This window comes from Camelus ferus, chromosome 5, assembly GCF_009834535.1.
Source record: "Camelus ferus isolate YT-003-E chromosome 5, BCGSAC_Cfer_1.0, whole genome shotgun sequence".
Lineage (NCBI taxonomy): Eukaryota > Metazoa > Chordata > Mammalia > Artiodactyla > Camelidae > Camelus > Camelus ferus.
The window spans coordinates 43,505,946-43,527,494 of record NC_045700.1 but is presented as its reverse complement, the minus strand read 5'-3'; the positions used below and the strand labels follow the sequence as shown (position 1 = coordinate 43,527,494).

Here is a 21,549-nt window from a genome sequence, read left to right as displayed (position 1 = left end):
TTATTTCTTGAACTAAATTGCTGTTTCATTTGGCTACTTTGAAGAAGAGGAAAGAAGAGAAAAGAGATAATAATTGTAATGATTCTTTTGTTTTCTAGGGCTGTTGGAGGACTGCAGTTACCATGTCTGACTCAGTAATCCTTCGCAGCGTAAAGAAGTTTGGAGAGGACAATCATGGTTTCGAGTCAGACAGATCATGTATGTAGTCTTTTTCTCTTACTGTCTCTTGTACAAAGAGAGGTGAGAACAAAAGCGGAACAAGCTAGTGAAGGTTCATGGAGCAGAGAAAAATCAGCAACAATAAGTAGAACCATTACTGGGGTTATTCTTACACATGGCTGGGTATTTCTCCCTAGACGCCATGTAATGGGACGTCTAAGTGCCAGGTAAGAATGCACAAAGCGTGGGTGAGTGAAAGCACCTCACCTTTAAATATCTCTTTCCTGGGTGGAGTAGTTTTGTTCCAGTACTGGCTATTATTCTTACCTTTATTTCTTATTGTTATAATTGATTATAGTAGTGAATGTTTAGTGAGCACTACTTCCTGAGAGGAACTGTACAAAGGCTCTGCTTGCCAGAGTGAGGTGATGTGGATGGGGGCCCGTAGCACCGATACCTGGTGGGTAGTGAGGGCAGATGATTCTAAGCTGCAATTATTACTTTTTTAAAATCCTATGATTTTCCATTTTACAGAAGCAGAAACTGAAACTTGGATTCTTTTTTTAAACTTGGCAAAGATCACATGACTAATAATTAATGGAGGCCTAATTCTAATCCAGTTCTGATTCCTAAACCTAAGAGGTTAATCTCTGTCTACACTGTACTGCCTCTTTACTCTTAATTAAATTAAATTAAAATGCCAGGGGAACCAGGATGGGCTGTCCCGTGGTGATAGTTGACATTAGCACCTTGGGTTTCTTTCCCTGTGGCTTCCCTACACCCATGACCCTGAACCCCCCCTCGCCTGCTCCCCTCCATCTGCTCTGACCTCTGCTGGGGAAAATAATATGTGGCTCCAGCCTATGGCTTCTACTGGCATAGGGGTGTCAATGACATCTTATTGTCTGGTTGATTTGTGATCTGTATTTTAAAGAGATAAATCCTGATCTTTCTAAAGAACCAAACAATAAATAAATATCCGTTTTATTCAGTAGTTCAAATAAATCAGATCTTCTTTGGCTAATTTAGAAATGTTGGGCTTCAGTTGACCTTCAGAAAATAAAATGATCTCATTTTCTGGAGAAAAGTCAAGAAGTGTAGTCCAGGCAGTGATCCTGAATGTGAATGAGTGTCTTCTTCTATAATATGGATAGAGAGAGAGAAAGGAGAAAAAGCAAATACTTATTTTGCATTGTTCCTTGAATAAAAATAATTATAGAAATGTTTTCCAGAGGAAAACTGTTAATGAGTAAGTTTCATTTTTGTCATTATTATTAACTTTGTGTATTGTGTTTATCCTGGCAGGTAACAATGATAAGAAATCAAAGTAAGTGACTGTTTCAACAATGCATCACATTTTCTGGACTAATTCCCTAATATTCCCTAAAAAGCACAAAATACATTCTCATACACATTGCACTTCCTACAAAATGGTGTCTCTCATCCATTCTTTTTTTCTTTAAAATATTACTATAATTTGATCTTAAAAAGCTTTGAAAATATCCCTTCTGGTTAGGTCCAAATCTCCCCCTGTATGGCCAGGAACACCACAGAATTTCTGACCTAAACAAGCAGAGGGTAAGTTGGACAAGTATGATTTCATGGGCACAGAGAAGGTTCTTTCTATGGAAGAAACCCCAAATTCCCCCTACAAGCAAATAGTAGAAACCTAAAATTTAATCATTAGATATTTCTCTTTAAAGAGTTTAAGAGTTTAAAAGTTCATATAAAATAAACGTCAGTCAATCATACTTCGGCATGAGGGCAAGGTTGATGGAGTCTAACTTAGAAGACAGAAGGAGGTGCCAGGTAAGTTTCTGAAACAGAGGTGGTAGGAAAGGGAGAGGTTGAAGATATTTAGGAAATTTTAAATAATTAATGGCAGACAGAGGTGATAGGTGCGGTAACGTTAACCTTGGACTTGGAATGGTAGGGTCAGCCTGAGTCTCACTGGGTTCTTAAGAGATGAAAACGGGCAGGGATGCAGGTGAGGTGCAGTGAGAAGGTGAGCAGGAAGGTTGAGTGAGTGCTTTGGGTTTTAGAGGAAAGGAACCTCTTCCGATGGGGGTGGCAGCATAGAGGGAGAATCATGGTGGAAGTTTGATAAAGCTGCCAAGGGCAACGGGAATAGTCTGTAGAGGGATGAAGAATAGGGTGGAGGCTGTTCTCCTTCATTCATTCATTCATTTCACAAATATTAATTGAGTGCCTACTGGATAGCAGTGCCTACTGGATAGCAGGCACTATTATAGGTTCTGAGGGTATAGAAAAGAACAAAATAGGCAAAAATCTCTGTTGTTGAGGAACTCACATGCCCCTGAAGAGCTCCCTCCCTTTGTGGGGGAGATATAATAAACACCAGAAATAAATAAAACATAGTATGGTAGCCAGTGATAATTTATCTTTTCCTTTCTAAGAGGGAAAAATGTAATCTTGGAAATGGAGATTTGAAATGATGTGGGGGGAGAGTTGCAATTGTTGAATTTGGTCATGGAAGGCCCCACTGAGAAGGTGACTTTTGAGAGAAATTATGAAGGAGGGTGAGTTGGCCATGCAAAGATCTGAAGGAGACCATTTTGGCAAGAGGAAATAGCAAGTGGCAACACCCAGAGGTGGGAATGAATTGGGCAAGGACAAAGGTCAGCAAAGAGACCAGGTGGCTTGGGCGGTGAAAAATGGAGTGTGGTAGGGGGAAACAAGGTCAGAGAACCAACTGGCCTGATCACGGACGCCTGGAATGTATCAGCAAGGATTTGTGATTTTACTTTGAGCTGCAAGGGAAGCTTAGGGCGGCCAAGTGCTAAGCACAGCATGTGTCAGCATCAGTTCAGACGGTGGTGAGGTTGTCTCCAGCAGGCCCAGAAGCCCAGCTTTAGAAAGAGAAGGGGAAACAGCTGGATGGCTGCAGTGATAGAGTTTGAAAGGGTGAGTCTGGGGAAAAGAACTGAGGATGATGGTGAGAGTGTGGTCCAAATGGCAGGCAATGGGACCTAAGATACATGAGGAAGGAAGCAAAATCTTGATGGGGTTTGGCAATTGTAAGTCAATTAAGGGGTTAAGGAACTTCAAGTTTCAGCTGGGATGTCATATAGGTATGGAAGGAGGAAGTGAGAAAACAAGATGTACAGGCTGTCCCAGAGACCCCATGGAGTTTAGAGCAGTTATCAGTGAAAATAAGGTCCAGGGTGTATTTGTGAATGGATGACTCAGATGAAGTTGAAATTCCTGGAGTTGAAAAGTTCAGGGATGGGTTAAGTACAGTTTTATGAGAAATAAAATGAATTATAAATAACTAAATAAATAAATATGATTGCATGGGGAGTATGGGAGTTTTTTTTTTATCGTCTCTACAATATCCACACTATTTAATGTAATTGTAAAAAATTTTTAAGTGCAGAAGGAAGTTATAAATCAGAAAATCCAACCACCTCAACTTATAAGGAAATACAGGCAGAAATAGGTCAAGGGTCAAGGCTGAGATTCAGTAGTTGTTAGTATAACTGGGAATGCAGAGTTCTTTTTATTTTCTCTCAATACCTCTCAGAAAAACCTCAGCGAACCTCTACTGAACATGAGATACAGCTATACTGAAATCTCTGGAAGAGGTCAATCTGAAAATAAAAGCTTGTTTTTAAGATACCAGTTTTGGCAAGAATTTCTCAGCCAGTGGGGGTGACTCATAAAATCACCATCGAGGGAGAATTTCTTATTGCTTTGGGTCTGTAAATCCCTATGTTTTTCTCCTCAGGTTACAAAATGAGAAGAAAGGTGGCAGCAGTCAAGTTGGCTTCTTTCAACTGGTAATAAAACTGGGCTGATTTATGGCAGAGGTTTTGCAACCATGAGTTGTTCAGATCATGGAAGAAATGTTAATGCTTTAGTCATATCGGCAGACTTTTAACTACGGTGATCACTTTTTCAGTCATAAACTTTGTCTATGTGATAACATGCTGAATAGCAATTAGAAATTTATTGCCAGGAGCAGGGGAAGGATAACTTAGGAGTTTGGGACTAACATATACACACTACTATATATAAAATAGATAAATGGTAAGGACCTAGTGTATAGCACATGTAGCTATATTTTTTTTAAAAAGAAACTTATTGCTGATTAAACACACAAATTCTATCTGGTAATCAGAAAAGTACTCTAGAAAATAAACACTAAGCCCCTAATTATCATTTTAGTAAGGAAAATTATCACAGTAATCACATCATGTGTATTTGTTCTTAGGACAAGTTTTTAGAAATCCTATAGTATGGGTATTTTCCCCAAATTGGTAAGGGTGGAGGCATTTCTAGGCACAAATAGGCACTTTTCTTTGTCAGCATCAGTTGTGGGAACCAATTTACACTATTGCTGAATAACCCACACAGTATACCTACATGGCCATAGCATCAGTGCCGGTGATTGTGTCCCCCTTAAGTAGTGGATGAATAGCCAAGAACTAAAGTCAGTTATTGAGATAAAGAGAATGAATTAAGAGACTAGGAAAGAAATAACAAACTAACAATGTAAGAGCCTAATGATTTAGATAATTGATGTACCATTTCCTTCGATATTAGTGAGAACTCTACTGTTCCATTAAAATGATTCCCTTAAAATTTGGTGTTAAATACTATTTATTAGAATCTAGTAGCTAAAATTAAATAGTCCTCCTGCCCCTCCTGCTTTTCACCCATAGATGATCTCTGAATCCTTTGTTTTTCAAGTTTCGATTTTCTTCAAAGACTGACATTGGGCTGATGTTTGTGGGAAGCTTCTGTGCATGTCTCCATGGAGTAGCCTATCCCGGCGTGCTGATCATTTTTGGCACAATGACAGATGTTTTTATTGACTATGACACTGAATTACAAGAACTCCAGATCCCTGGAAAAGCATGTGTGAACAACACCATAGTGTGGGCCAACAGCTCCCTCAACCAGAATGTGACAAATGGAACACGGTGTGGGTATGCAGCTGTTTTTCACTTTTTACTTTCTTTTGCTCATATCTTAGATTATAATTCAAAATGTGAAAAGAGAGCCTTATTGACTGAGCTGGAGTGGTATCTCACACAGAGTGAACAAAAACAAATTTACCCATATTTGTATAAATTACTCTGCCCCGAGGTTCTTTGTATCCTACTAGGGTTTTAAATCCTAATGAAAAACAGAATTGGGAATTGCTCATTAAACACATCACCCAAATTTAACCACTCTGTAGACCGCTGGCTGGAGGCTGACACTACCAATACTTAATGCCACTATCAAGGTGACCCATGAATTTTACTTAAGTCTTTGTCATGTCTCATATCCAAGACTTGCTTTTCCCTTCCTTCTTTCTCTCTTTCTTTCCTTCCTTCTCTTTCTTTTCTCTTCTTTTCTTCCTTCCTTCCCTTCTTCTCTGCCTCCCTTCTGTGCCTTAGCTGCTGTGGTTGATGACCCACTTGATCCCCAGTCTTCTGTCTATAATGGGAATTTCATTACTGTGCTATAGGACTTAGATTTTGGGGTTGCTGGTCTCAGTTAGTTGTTGAGTTTCTATGGAAGAGGGGTGTGATGCTGTGAACAGAAGACAGTCATGCAGAATTAGCCATAGCTCACTGTGCTCCTGTTCTGTCTGTGATAAGCCCAACAGGCTGCCTTGTAATCAGTGAGTCCTATGGTGTACACAGGGTTGACTCACTGTCACAGCATGGACTTTGCAGCCTGCCTCATGCTGCCTCAGGGCCAGAACAAGCTCATTTGCACGTATGAACCCACATACTCAGGTTCGAGAACCAAAGGCAGTCGTATCCTGGCTAGAAAGACACTTGGAATGGCTCCCCCGTGTGAATTTATATTTTTCTCCTTCATTTAGAAATTTTTCTACAGGCTTGATTCCAGATTATAAACAAATCCTTCTAAATCACTGACGCACTTCCATATTATTTGCTGTTAGGGTCTTTCTTTCATCCACTCATTCAACTAAAATTTGGGGGATATCAGCTGTATACCAGGAAAATGTGTAAGCATCAAGGACAAGGTTGTATCTTAAGAGTCATGGTCCTTATCTTAGTGGAGCTTAGGTCTAGTTGGTGAAACCAGTCATGAAACCTGTGCATGCAATGAAGTGCATAGTTAGAAACTGGTTAGCCCTTGACTGGAAGGTACAGGATACCATACAATGTGTAGAATTATCCTTAAACAATCAGCTTTGAAATAATAAGCCTACTCATTAGAAATAATTTCCACTGTCTAAATACATATATTTCTCTTCTGATTGGAAGTAAGACTCAGAACAGTTTGTATAAAAGAGGGATTATCTTTAATGACAGTCTTTTAAGTCTTTCATTTTTGTTGAAGAACAGAACTGAACTGATTTCTACAGAGTGATATGACTACAAACATAAGTTAATTTGACAACATAGAGAGAGAAACCAGTTGCTTAAAAACAAAAACTAAAACTCACCTAATATGGTGTAAATAATTTGAATAGCCCTAACTATGAAGGAAACTGAATTTGTGATTTTGGAATAACAACAACAACAAAAACCTCCAGGCCCAGATGGTTTTACTGAAGAATTCTTCCTAAGTTTAAAGAAGAATAACACCAATTTTCCATAATGTTTTGTAGATAATGGGAGGAAGCACTTCTGAATTCATTTTACATGGCTAATATTACCATGGTACCCAAACCAGACAAAACTATTTCAAAAAAGAAAGCCATGTATTAATATCCCTCATGAAAATTGATGCAAAACTTCAACAAATAGAATTAGTGAATAGAATTCAGCAATATAAAAAAAGGAATCACACACCGTGACCAAGCAGGGTCTAGGGAAGCACAGCTGGTTCAATATTTGAAAAACAGTCAATGTAATCTACCATGTTAACAGGCTGATAAAGAAATCACATGATCATCTCCATTAATGCAGAAAAAGCATTTGAAAACATTCAATATCTATCCATGATGAAGACTTTTAGAGAACTTTAGGAGTAGAAGGGAACTTCCTCAACTTACAAAAGAGCATCTATTTAAAAAATCCAACAGCTAACATTATACATAACAGTGAAAGATGGAATAACTTCCTCACTAAGACCAGAAACAAGGCAAGGATATATGCTCTCACCACTGTTATTTAACACAGTGCTTGAAGTTCCAGCCTGTGCAATAAGGAAGGAAAGGAAATAGAAGAAACACTGATATAATACCTAACATTACTGAACTATATACTTAAAAATGGTTAAGTTGATGAATTTTATGTTACATGTTTTTCACTACAATTAGATTTTTTTTTAAGCAAAAAAAGAAAAAAATACAACCATGTCAATGGAGATGACATTGTTGACATAGAAAATCCCAAAAAACCTCCTAAAACTGAGTTTAGCAAGGCCAAAAAAAAAAAAACAGATAAACATACAAAATTCAATAGTATATCTTTATATTAGCAATGAGCATGTGGGCACCAAAATTCAGAATATGATGCCATTTATAATTGATCAAAAATTTTTACTTAAGTGTAAATGTAACAAAACATGTACAGCTTAAAACTGCAAAATGCTGGTGAAAGAAATCAAAGAAGATCTAAATAAATGAAGAGACACACTATGTTAATGAATTGAAAGATTCAATATAGTAAAGATGTCAATTCCCCCAAGTTGATACACAGGTTTAATACAATTCCTAGCAAAATCTCAGCAAAGTTTTTTGTAGATATAGAGATGATTACTCTAAATTTTATATGAAAAGGCAAAAGAACTGGAATATCTAAAACAATTTTGAGAAAGAAGTATGAAGTGTGAGGAGACAATCTACCCAATTTCCAGACATTAACAAGGTTGTGTGGTATTGACAGAGAAACAGAATAGAGAACTCAGAAATAGACTCTCACAAATATGTTTAACTGATTGTTGACAAATATGAAAAAGTAATTCAATGGAGGAAAGATAAACTTTTTATCAAGTGGTGCTGGAGTAACTGGACATCCATAGGCAAAAAAATGAACCTATACAAAAATGAGCTAAAACTGAATTATAAACTTAAATGTAAAAAGTAAACTGTAGACATTTCAGAAAATATGTAAGAGACTGTTTTCAGGTGTAATGCTAGAAAAAGAGCTCTTAGATTGACATCAAAAGCACAATTCATAAAAGGAAAAATGGACACATTGGACTTCATCAAAATTAAAAACTTTTGCTCTGCCAAAGACCCTGTTAAGAGGGTGGAAAGACAAGCTACAGATCGGGAGAGCATATTTGCAAATTATATATCTCACAAAACTAGGATCTAGCATATTTAAAGAACTCTCAAAACTCAATGGTGAAAAAAATTCAATTAGAATGTGGGAAAAACATATGGACAGATATTTCACTAAGAGTATAAAGTTGGTCAATGAAAAGATGCCTGGTAATATTAGTGATTAGGGAATGCAAGTTAAGATCAAAATGAGATGTCAAAACAAATTTATCAAAATGGCTAAAATAAAAAATAGTGGTAACACTAAGTGCTGGTGAGGATGTGGAAAAACTGGATCACTTGTACCTTGCTGGTGGGGATGTAAAATGGTGCAGCCACTTTGGAAAGTTTGGCAATTAAAAAAAAAAAACAAAAACCCTAAACATGCAACTACTATTCAACCTAGCAATTCTACTCTTGGGGATTTATCCCAGAGAAATGAAAAATTATGTTGACATAAAAACCTGTACATAAATGTTTATAGAAGTTTTATTTGTAATAGACAAAAACTGGAAACAACCCAGACATCCGTCAATAAGTAAGTGGTTAAAGAAACTGTGATACCTCTATACCATGGAATACTACTTAACAATAAAAAGGATTACTGATGAAACTTGAAAGAATAATTCTGAGTGAAAAAAGCCAATTCCCAAAGGTTACATACTGTGTGATTCCATTTCTAAAACATTCTTCAAATGACAAAACTATAGCAATAGAGAACAAATTAGTGGTAGTCAGGGGTAAAGGGAGGAGTGGGAGCTGGCTGGAAGTATGTGTAGGTATAAAAGGACAACATGAGGAATCCTTGAGGAGAACGTTCTTTTATATCCATGTTAACATCCTGGTTGTGGTCGTGTCCTATAGATTTGCAAGATGTTACCATTGGGGGAAGCTGGATAAAGGACATATATAATCTCTCTTTAATATTTCTCACAATTGCACATGAGTCTATACTTACCTCAAAGTAAAAATCTTAATTAAAAACAAACAAATAAAAGTAGCTTCCTGGGTGAAAAAAACCTATCGTGGATTCTCTGAAATGAAAATTTTAGCCATTCTGGCAGTATCCTACCAAAGTGTATGGGTACTCTATAAAGCAACTTTACCCAGTGATGAACCATTTGTTCGTAGGTCAGTGTCCTATGCATTAAGGAACATAGACCCTCCAACATTTTGAAACTAGGATATGGACACATTTCTGCCAGTTTGGGTTGATACTGATTTTCACTCTAAGGTGTCAAGGCTATTGGGTCTTCAGTGTGTGAGAACCATTGAAAGGAGGGTGCCTGGTTAGGCAGTGCACTTTGTCATAAAGATAAATATCCTCTCGAATATTTTCAATGAAAAATCTAAGGCTTTAGTAAATCTGAAACTGGTGTAAGTTGAGTGATTTAATTTTATGGTGCATTTATTTTTCACAAAAAGCAAGGTGAGAATCCTCATATCATTGTAAACTATCTTTTACCTTTTCTTGGTAATTGTCCTCTCCCTTCTTCTCTCTTCAAAAATAAGTCAGGGGAATCTTAATTTATTCAAGTAGGCATGTGTCAGTTTTGCTGTTAAAGCGATACCCAGGCTGTGCTCCAGATCACCTGCAACCTTTATAGAATCCTTTGCAGGATTTTATAATCACAAGAGCTTTTTACCACACAGATGATGACAAGTTTGATGTTCAAAGAAACCCAACCAGCCTCATCTTTTCCTTCCTGTCAGTTTTTCTGATAGGTTTGTCTCTTGTCCCAGAAATAATCTTTAAAATTCTAATAACTTCTTCCCAGAATAAAATAGAAGTGAGTTAACCATTTATCTTTGGGGTGCCTCAGCAGTGAAAAGAATCTCAAACTACACATGTCCTGTGCACACCCCTGGGCGATGATGTAATTCTCCTGAACTTTGCTCCAGAAAATCCCACAGCTGGCTCAGTGCTCAAAGCTCTTAGTCTGAGTAGGTCATTTCACACCTGGCAGCTCTGTTTTTCACAACAAGCAGTCTCTGACCTCTGCTTGTAATATTTGTAGAATGAATGTACTACAGAAAATCAAATTTTTGGACAAATGCTCATAATTTTCTGGTTTTGGACACCCAAAATTCATTTCACAAACAAAAAACCAAGAGTATGGACTCATTTATACGTTGTTAATCTTTACTCATAATACTACATTTTACAGTTTATACAAAGATACCTAGCTTTTGTAAGAGCCTCTGATTGTGGATACTTATATGTAAATTTATGGTTTTCTAGAACTCATTCATTCTAGGAATTCCCTTAAATCATCATGAAAGATTGGGAATGTGGTGAAAACAGACACATTAGCTGGTTTGGAGATTGTCAGAGGGGTTGACCAAGGCAGTTGTTTCCCTTCCTCATTAGTATTTTCAGAGTCAAAGAAAAATCAACAACCACTGAGTACGTATTGTGTGTAAGGTGTTGTACCAGGCTGCAGAAGTGGGAGGAAGCAGCTTATACCCAGCCTTTGTCCTAAAGTAGCTTGCAATTTACCAGCAAGACAAACATAAGTATGCTCAATGAAAATATTGAATGATAGTGCAAGATGGCAATAAAATCTGCTATGGAATAATAATTTATTCTGAATTAAATAAATTATACTTAAATATTGATCTGAGTTCAGTAGAGGGAGAGAACAATTTGAGTTTGGGTTATAAAAGGAAGGCCTCAGACTAGAAGGTGCATAAGATCAGAGCATGTAGGGTAAAGATGCTGTCTTTTGATTCTCTGAAGAAATGGGCATCATTTAGCTTGTCCCTGAGGATCAGTGTCATCAACCAATACGTGAATTATCTCATGATAAAATTTCTTATTTCCTGAAAGCCATTTCAGAATAACTTTTTCTTATCTCCTTGCCCCTGCCAATTCCAAACCTTGGGATGCAGTATGACAGTTGTGATGGGAAAATTCTATAGAGCTTTCTCTATTTTTTTAGAACTTTTTTGGGGTACAGTTGATTTTATTTATTTATTTGAAGGGATAATTAAGTATTTATTTTTTACTGGAGGTACTGGGGATTGAACCCAGTACCCTGTGCATGCTAAGCACTCTACCACTGAGTTCTGTGCTTCCCACCCCCTGTAGAGCTTTCTTGCTTCTCCATAAGTTCTTTGGCTTCAACCTTAGAAACTGTCCTGGAGAGTGAGGCTTCCTGAGCTGTAGTCAGACTGGGCTAATAAAGTGGTTTTTTCTCTCTATGAGAAGATGACACACACATTTCTCCCAGTGTCACTCTGGGATGAAGGAGTTGAAAAGCTGGCTGAAGATTCCAAGAGTAGGTAACAGTAAGCCTCCTGACGCAGTACATCTCTAGTCTACCAGTGTATTTTCAGACACGTGTCTGGCTTTTTAAAACCCTATTGTGAGCTGTGATTGTGCTATTGCTGTACAAGGAACAAGAGTGAAAGGAGCCTCAGTGGACAGGGCACTGGGCTGCCGTCTAGGCTTCCAACAACTGCCCATTAATTATTTCACAGCCCTCACATCTCTGCCAGTAAAAATGAAGGAGGGTAGGCATCTCTGCTGTGATTGGTATCATGAGGTCTATTTAGGGATTTGGTTGGATTCAGTATAATTCTGCATAAAGAAAATGCCATGCCTATAGAATATGTATATTTTAAATTCTTTTGGACCCACAAATGTAATCTTTTGATAGTTTGATCCTACCTGTGAGTCTTAACATATTTTTTCCCTCTTTTGAAGGTTTCTGGACATCGAAAGTGAAATGGTGAACTTTGCCAGTTACTATGCTGGAATTGCCGTCGCGGTACTTATCACAGGATATTTTCAAGTTAGTGACGCCTCCATGTTATTCACAGATCAACATCTGAATTCAGAGACATGACAATGAAATGTAAAGTGTGCTCTTTAACCTTAAAGTTATTCAGAAGCCACAAGGACTACAGTTCTATTTCAAGGGGGACATGAGGGAAAGCCATTGTCTGACCGCCTGAAAACTATGCCTAAATGCTTGTTGGCAGGTCTCTCGGGAAAAATTATTCAGAAGTGGTGTGCAAAAATAGTGATTTAAGAGCAGTGATTCATATTTGGTGTGATGAGCTTACTTTTACACACGAGGAACGTGAAGCTTAATCAGGTTAACTCTGAAAGAGGCAGCGCTGGATTCAAAGCCAAGTTTCTGGCTCCCCTGTTCACGGGGGTTTCACTCACCTCCACTGTGAGCAGCAGATATCAGAGCTCACACCTTAGTTCCCAAGAAGAGGCATGTTGTGAATTACTTTCTTCCTTTTCTCAACTGTTATACTGAAAGCATTTTCTTCTGAAAAGAGAAAGAATTAATGACTACTTTTATCACAATGCTAAACATTCCTTACTCCATTTCTAGATATGCTTTTGGGTAATTGCTGCAGCTCGTCAGATACAGAAAATGAGAAAGTTTTACTTTAGGAGCATAATGAGAATGGAAATAGGATGGTTCGACTGCAATTCAGTGGGAGAGCTGAACACAAGATTTTCTGAGTAAGTGGTGGGTAGGACATTTTAATGTATGTGGTTTTTTTGTGGTTGTTAATGAAACTTTTGTTTCTAAATTAAATAACAATCAGAAACATATTTTCAGTTATTTTTGATGCATTTTCTCTCTTAAGTTGGGCTTTTATTAGTAGCATCGTTGTTTTTTTGTAGGTGATGCTTTTTCAAGTATGATCATTAAAACGTGAAAGCCAGGATACTACAATTTGGTTTGCAGACCTTGATTAAAATATTAGAAATGAAGTATTATAGAGGAGAGTTTAAAAGAAGTTGGGTTATTTGGCCTGAAAAGGAGAAATTGAGGGATGTCACAATCTATGTACCGATAAGGAAAACAGTACAATTTGAATTATCTTGCTTTGTCTGTTGAGGTAATTTCTGCATATAAAAACAAAAACAAATTCAAAACAATTTGAGAAAGGTTCAAACTGAAAACTAGATTTAAGTCTAGTTTACACTTAAATACTAGTTTGGGTCATTAAAAGCACCTCCCCCCACCACCCCATAATCTCTGAATGAGCCCTGCCTGAGTAATTAAAACCAGTGGAACCCTAGTAAATAAAACTCTGAGTTCCTATGAAAGACAGCTAGTGTGTAGTGTAGTAAAGATAAAAGCAGACCGAATGTGGGTGGGACCCCTCGATTCCAGCGCTCATTCTTCCCTTACTTACTATGGATTTGAACTGATGCTTACCCTTGTTAGAATACACTTGTGTGATCTCTGGGTAGTGTCTGAGGTCCTTTTTTTGTTGTCAAGTCCCAAGCTCTGTTTAAGCCCTGTTTAAGCTCTGTTTACTCCATGTGGACAAGAGATTATGGGAATGTTCCCAGGAATATGAATTTAATATAATTATTATCAATCAATACTCTGGAGCACTTACTCTATGCAAGGCATAAAGATAAACCACTGAACTCCTCATCTCAAGGAACTTACAGCCTAGTAGGATGGATAAAAGGTGCAAGCAAATAATCAGAGCTGGAAGGGGGTAATAGCTCCGTGGTAGCATATGTGCTTAGCACACGAAGTCCTGGGTTCAGTCCCCAGTACCTCCACTAAAAATACTACTACTAATAATAAATAAATAAATTTTTTAGAAAGGAAAATAAAGTATTTAAAAATAATTAGAGCTAACATGCATTGATTGCTTACTATATGCTAAGCACTGTTCTACATACTTTATTAACTTTTCCTCATTTCTACCTATTGAGATAGGGTCTGTCATTATTCCCATTTTACAGACAAGGAAACTGAGGCACAGAAAGGTTAAGTAACTTGCCAAAGAAGGGCTTGTGTTTAAATTCAGAGTCTGGCTCCAGAGCCTGTGCTGTTAACCACTATTCTATTGTGCCTGTAAGCAGAAAGCAATAATTATGTATACATACACATACATATACGCATGTATACAGATGTGTTACCTTGTTATGGAAACAGGGAGGAAAATATTATTCCTTCCCGGGGCATTATATAAGTTTTTATGAAATAGGTGATATATGAGTAGAACCTGGAGGCTGGAAAGATTTAGTAGGTATAAAGGAAAGAAAGGCCCTTTAGGACAGACCAAGGATATTAGCTATAAGAAAGACAGAGACAAATAAGATGGTTTCCAAAAGTCTTTGCCAATGTTCAGTGAACACCAGTTGGGGAAACTGGATGAAGGACTCCCTTGGCTACGAGGGGAGAGGCTTGATGACATCCCAAGCTGCAGTGAATTTTCCAAGATGTCAGAGGCTGTCATGTTTCCGAAGGGCAGTGGGGTACAGAAATGGGAATGTTTTGAAAGGAAAGATTGAACTTTCTCAGCAAGATATTTGAATTGACCAAATTCAGTTTGGGTGATCAAAGCCTCTTTTGTTTCTAGTGATATTAACAAAATCAATGATGCCATTGCCGACCAAATGGCTATTTTCATTCAGCGCATGACTACGAGCATCTGTGGGTTCCTGCTGGGATTTTACCAGGGCTGGAAACTGAGCTTGGTTATTATCTCGGTCAGCCCTCTCATTGGGATTGGAGCAGCCATCATTGGTCTGGTAAGAATGACTTCTCACTTCTCTCCGTGGGAAGACATTTGCACTGAGAAACAGCCCAAAATGTGACACTTTAGTCCCTTCTGAGTGTGTTTAGTCAACACCATTATCACAATTTTGAGATTTGTTTTGTTTGATTATTACTTAGTATCAAATAACATTCCATAGATTAATGATATTATAATAACATAAATATTATTGTATTATTAACAACAACTATATTAATTAAACATTTACTCTTTTGCCAGACACTTCATATACATGATCTCTAATCTTTACACAATCTTATGAAGTATTAATGCCATTTAAAATATAAGAAGTGGAGGCTCAGAGAGGTAAAGGGACTTGTCTGGGACTGCACAGCTAGTGAGTGACAGGATTCAAACCCCAGGAAGCCTGACTCCAGCTCCTCCAGTACACCTACGGCTTCCCACATTTCTCAAACTCAGAAGCTGCCCTCAGAGAGGCCCAGCAAATACACCCAGATCAGTAACAAGCACACAAAAGAGATTTCTGCAGTCACACTGTGTTCTCCATTCCATCTGATCAGTTTCAGAGAGAGGTGTATGTGACCCATTCAGAGAGTTATCTCAGTCACAGACCCCATTCTTCAGTTACAGCAGGCCAAGAAAAAGTAGGAGTAGGAATTTGGGGTCATCCCATTTAAAAAAAAAACACTCCCAAGGATTGAGAAATTATCCTATCTTACTTTTAGAGCAGCCACATTAGATAGCAGGCATGCTAATAATTTGCTGTAAACGAGAATAGAATTTAAGTGAAAAGCTGTACATACATTCACATCACTGAGCAACAGGTACCAATCTCCATGATGGTATTTTCTAGCAAAATATTCTCTAACAATCCACTGGCTATATTACTCAAATGTTTCCCAGGTAATACAGAGTGACAACAAAGAGCTCATTCTACTTAACTAGGTCACCATCTGGCTTTACCACCTGGCTCAAGAGAGATATGTTTAACCTGTCAAAACTTCAGTTTCCTCATCTTTGAAATAAGGATAATATCCCCCAGCCTCATTGTGATGATTCTTAGGGTATTACCCATGTAATGCACTTAGCACAGCATCAGGCCTAGAATTAATTGCTAAAGAGATACTAGCTTTTATTTTTTTCCCAATCCACCATATCATGCAAACTTTACAACAGTCTTTCCTACCAAATGCTTTCCAGCTGCACTCCAGGGAAGCCTCAACTTCTGCAGAGGGTCTTTGGGGATTCTGCAAACATTTGATTCAGGTTTTTTCCCCCCAAATACATTCAATTTGTTCAAACCCATGATAAATTAATATTCATACTCAAATGGATCATATGTCATATGTTAACATGTTGGAGACTAAACCATAGCCTGGTTAACTTGGTTTTAAACAGGCAGTTTCTCTTGCTGCCTCAGTGACCATATTTCAACTTGTAAATGTGTCATCAATTTGGAATGTTGTATTTCTGGCACTGGTTTCTTCTTGAATTCAGGTCTGTGCATGTTTGTGTCAAATAATAGGAGCAATTTCACTAGGCTGAATTCGAAAGCAGGACAAAAAAAGGTGTAGGGGCAATAGTTGACATGCTAGAAGTTACCATGCATTGTGTATGCCTTTCTCTGACCTTTATATTTACAATGAGAAACAGGAGCAATTGTTAGATATTTCCCAGTCTGCATCTTTTAAGCTCCTGTATCAATTTACTTGAAGTACCTAGAGATTCTTTAATGTGCAGTTACAATACAAACTGATAGCATTTGCAACTACTTAATTTTCTTATTACTATGCTACCTGTGCATATTTCAAAAATAAATTAGAAGAGGATGGTGGTAAAAAGTGCAGTGTCTCCATACCACTCAAATTCAAATTTTAATGTCAATTGAAATAGTTTAACTTCCCTTTATTGCTGCCTTTTCAATTCACAAATTATATCAAATGTGGACTTGTGAAATATATTGTAATAAAATACTACTTTTACTTATTTTGCATGTTAGAATTCTGTCTGAGATTTGGTTTGGGAAGAGTTTTGCTGCTAAAAGTTTGGGAAAACTTGGGTGATAAAGTCCCCTAGTCTGGGGACTATATATATTTTTAGGTTGCTGAGTTAGTTACTCTTTTACATTTGCTTTTTCCCCTTCTTGTTTCTTAATCTGTGCCAGGAAATTCTTTGATGGCTGATTCTAACTAGGACTCAATCCAAGTCCAATTTTAGAAAAAGTAGTAAGTTTAATTTTAAGTGCAAGGCCTTTTTATTTCCTTTTGCAACAAGCAGAGCTACTTAGTTGAGCCCCTACTTCAGTGGGGCCAAAATGGTGAAATTTTTTATCTGAATCTTTCTCCCGTGGACTCACCTCAGCAACATCATGTCTTTGTGTGCTCAGAACCTCTCTCTACTCTAGATTCTAAGCAATATGATGCCGCCCAGGTCTCCAGTCTCTGCGTCTGGTGTTTGTAAAGTGTGACATGGCCTTTGGCCAATAGCAATGAAATGTGATGTGGTTTGACTTGAAAACTTCATTAATATGGTGACTGTAACACTGTGGTCACGCAGAGTACCCTGTTTGGGACTTATGCTGAGAGTTTTTTTGAGGCAGACTTTTAATGGAGTCATTTTGACGTATCAGCAACCAAACAACCACGTGTGAGGCTTAACACAGATCAGAGTTGGACTAAATTCTTTCCTTGGTAAACGGCCGCTGCAGTGAGAATCTAGTATTGGATTAAACCATGCCATGTGTTTACTCTGCTAAATGAGTCACTGAGTGACAGGCTGACTTACCTCTTTACCTGGTCTTCACATTGTACTCTCTTCCTTTGGGTTTTAGAGTGTCTCCAAGTTCACCGACTACGAGTTGAAGGCCTATGCCAAGGCAGGCTCAGTGGCTGATGAAGTCATTTCATCCATCCGAACAGTGGCTGCTTTTGGTGGGGAGAAAAGAGAGGTGGAAAGGTTGGTTAATTGAGATGTCTGCCACTTTCCTGAATTTCGTTGATCCACATACTACCCTGAACCTTCCCATTTGGTATAAAATAGCTAACTCACCTTGCTATGGTGCCCTGGGAAAGCTTTTGTTCAAGAGGTAGCTAAGTGAAGTCATTAGATTGGGCAAAGTACTTACGAGAACTCCCAAGCCTTTAGCTATGTGTTTTTGAAGATGGTATAGTTAGTGGTCTTTAGAAAGCTATCTTAGTTTAGATACTTACTTCAAACTCCTGTGGTGTGTATGTACACACACGATGCCTCATACCAGTCCTAACGTTGTCTGCTCCCAGAGAGGAAAAGCCTATATGATCTAAAATATAATTCCACACATTTTTATTGGACACTTTTTATATTCAACATGTTTTATTCAGCTACTGTACTATGTGCTCTTTTTAAGTCTGTTAGGATTTCTACTGAATTGAACAATATTGAGCTTTGATACAGTATAGACCATCATTCTAGGAGATGAACTGTTCATGAAAATTGAAACCTAAATGACCAAAACAACACAGGTGTTAAAAACTTGATTTTGTTTATTTTTCTATTTATCGAGTATTTATTGAGTGCTTATCAGATGCCAGGTACTGATTTTATAAAATAACCACCAATTTAATTAAACTCTTATTTTATATGTTGTAGATCTAGTATGATGTCATTCTCAATTGCTACCAAATTCACCAAATGAGAAAGGGAATAGGATTTACAATCTCAAATTATCCTCTTTTCCTTTTTAACCCTTTTGCTACTTTTGGTTTGTGAAGTGGTTACCTTATTTCTCATGAAAAAGATTTCGATAGCATATTTCCTCCACTATGAAAGATATTATCTTTCATGTCACGTGACTTAATAAAACAACTCAAACACAAATGGTACTAGAGACCTCATGTTCAAACATTTGTGTTGAAAATTCTTTTCTCTTGGGGCAAAGTTTACCAGCACTGTCCTCATCCAAGATGTAATCAGTGAGACTTTGTTAGGTGTCATCCCTTCCACACTTCTCATTGTTGGGTTGAAATAAATTTTAAGTCACTACCCTGGAGTAATTGTTTTTTCCCCTAAAGCTATTCTGTGATTTTATAGTCATTGTCTAAAACCACTGCTTGTGGCCTGTTTTAAACATTCTAACTTGAGCTGCTGCTGCTGTTGCTGAAATAGACTCACATTTTTCTCTTCACAGGTATGAGAAAAATCTTGTGTTCGCCCAGCGTTGGGGAATTAGAAAAGGGATAGTGATGGGATTCTTTACTGGATTCATGTGGTGTCTCATCTTCTTGTGTTACGCACTGGCCTTCTGGTACGGCTCCAAACTCGTCCTGGATGACGGAGAATATACAGCAGGGACCCTCGTCCAGGTACTTTATCTTGATGACGAAGACATGATATTTCCTGCTGGTATCTCAGGAAAGTCCACTGTTAAGGCATTTTGTTTATTCTGTTAGTGTCTGAGGGAGGAAATCATCAAGGATTTGATGGAGTCCATCTGCAGAAACAAGCAATACGCGTGCCTTTTATACTAAAGGGATGCTGAGCATTTGAGTTGATGAGACTCACGATTTAATGCTTTCCAGTCAATGGAAGATTTATAGCTGTAAAACAATGATTTTTCTGACTGAGTCCAAAAGCTAATGATATGCCATGAAAATGGAAAGTCAGGGATCTCTCAACTAAAAATTAACAGCTTACGTGGTTGAACCTACTGATAGCACAAGACAGGTGCTCATGGACCTGTTTGTGAAACAAAATGAGTTACTAAAATACCAAGTCAGTAATATCCTCAACTGAACAGGTGATGCAAACATTTCTCACTTGCACTATAGCCGAGCTATCGCTAGTGCCTTTGCCACTTTAATTTTCAGTATCCTTTTAGTTCTTTCAGGAATTAATTATTGAGCATCTACTATGTGCCAGACTCATACAAAGTGCAGAGGATTCAATAGTGAGCAAAAGAAACGGGATCTTTGCCCTCATGGAATTTACAGTAATGGGGAAGATGAGCAATGGTTAAATATTCACGTAGCTGCATAATGACGAATGGTTTTACATGCCACAGAGGGACAGGGATCTTGACAGGGAATGGCAGGGTACCCAGGAGTGGCTGGGGTCAGAGAAAGCTCTTCCTCCTGCTCATGATCCTCAGACCTTTCCCCCTTAGCGTATGGCCCCTGACATTACAGCTGGATTCTTGTCATTATTCAGATTCTCAGCTGGACAGCACTTTCCCAGTCACGCTATCTGTGCCCATCCAATCTTTTATTCTCTTGCATGGCTTGCTGAACTTTTCCTCCTGAGCCCTTGAATGAAACTGAACACTTGCATTTATTTACATTGGTTCCCATCCCTTCCCACCCTCACACAGCAAGCTCCGTGAGGTCAGGGAAGTAAAACATGAAATATTTGTTTCATTCGGTCTATTAATTATTCAGTTTTACATATTAACTAAAAAAGCATGGTAGCCATTTCATATAAGATCTTTAAATAAAATATTTTGGCTCCAGATTCTAGGTAGGACAGACACCAGTTAAACAATGCAAAATACCAAAGTCTTGTATACCAGAAATTTGCTAGTTGGAAGCCTACAATTAGAGATGTGCTGCTTTGATAGAAATACATTTCCAGGGAAAATGGAATAGAAATTTCATTTGCAAATAAAAATGATTATTAGAAGTCAAGCCATAATCATTCTAAGCCATTGACTTTATTTCATTAAGAGGCATGATAATACACTAAGAATGACTTTTAAAAATTCAGCTCTTTTTTGAAAGATAAACAGCTGACATCACTTGAACTTCGTTTAAAAAATTAAATATAATACACATTGAAGTGTTTTATAAACTTTAAGGGATAGTATAGATGGAAAGTGTTACCATTATTGTAATTTAACCACTTTCTTAATAACTTTTATGTAGCTTTGCACATTTGAAAAGCCAGTGAAAGTATTGCAGGTCTAAAGTCTGACTATAAAGTCCTTTGTCTATATTGATCTAGTGAATCTTAAGAAATTTCAGCTTTACCAAATTAAAGACACCAGTAGTTAACGTGGGTTTCAGCTGCTTGTATTTGCTTGTTCTGCAGAAAGACATGCTTTGAGAAGAGACATCCTTCCTTTGATTCCTTGCCTGCAAGGAGAGTACAGAAGTGTGCACAAATAACAGTTTAGAGGGAAAAATGAACTGGTAAATTTAAAATGAAATAATACACAATTGCAGTTGGAACCACTGAATTAAAAAAAAAAAACCCTTGGTAACTGTCTCTAGCAAAAATCCAATTTTGTTTCTATTAAAAGATAAACTGAGGCATATTAAAATTTTTAGGAGTTTATCTGAGCAAAAATAATTCCAGTTGGGACACCAAGCCAGAGGTGGTTAGAAGGAATGAGGTAGAAACAAAGCCAGGGAATTATTTGACTGGCTATAGCTTAAGCAGTTGCCTTATTTGGGAAAGCCTAATTGTCTGTTCATGATCAGCTGTCCTTAGATTTTGATTTCTTGACCTTGAGGCATTCAGGCTCAGCTTTTGGTTTGTTTATGCAGGCTGCTAAGGCATTAAAGCCACCTTGGTCTAATGGAATCCTTGTTTAACTCATGTAACAAGCTCTCACCTTCAAGTTTCTTGCCCATTGGATTGTGGGCTACTCTATACCTTCTGTAAATAATTCCTTCTCTCAACTGATATTTCTTGAGTACTTA

At 37.7% G+C, this 21,549-nt stretch overlaps 1 protein-coding gene across 1 annotated transcript in view; it reads left to right on the top strand.

The window, feature by feature from the left end:
* Positions 1-21,549, top strand: part of ABCB11 (ATP binding cassette subfamily B member 11) — a 73,429-nt gene that overhangs the window by 9,080 nt on the left and 42,800 nt on the right. The window contains 9 exon segments of the mRNA XM_006182857.3: positions 99-198; positions 1,465-1,486; positions 3,908-3,959; positions 4,873-5,111; positions 12,069-12,156; positions 12,712-12,845; positions 14,717-14,888; positions 17,706-17,830; positions 19,041-19,215. Of these exon segments, the coding sequence (XP_006182919.2) occupies positions 123-198; positions 1,465-1,486; positions 3,908-3,959; positions 4,873-5,111; positions 12,069-12,156; positions 12,712-12,845; positions 14,717-14,888; positions 17,706-17,830; positions 19,041-19,215 (1,083 nt within the window). The 5' untranslated portion in view covers positions 99-122.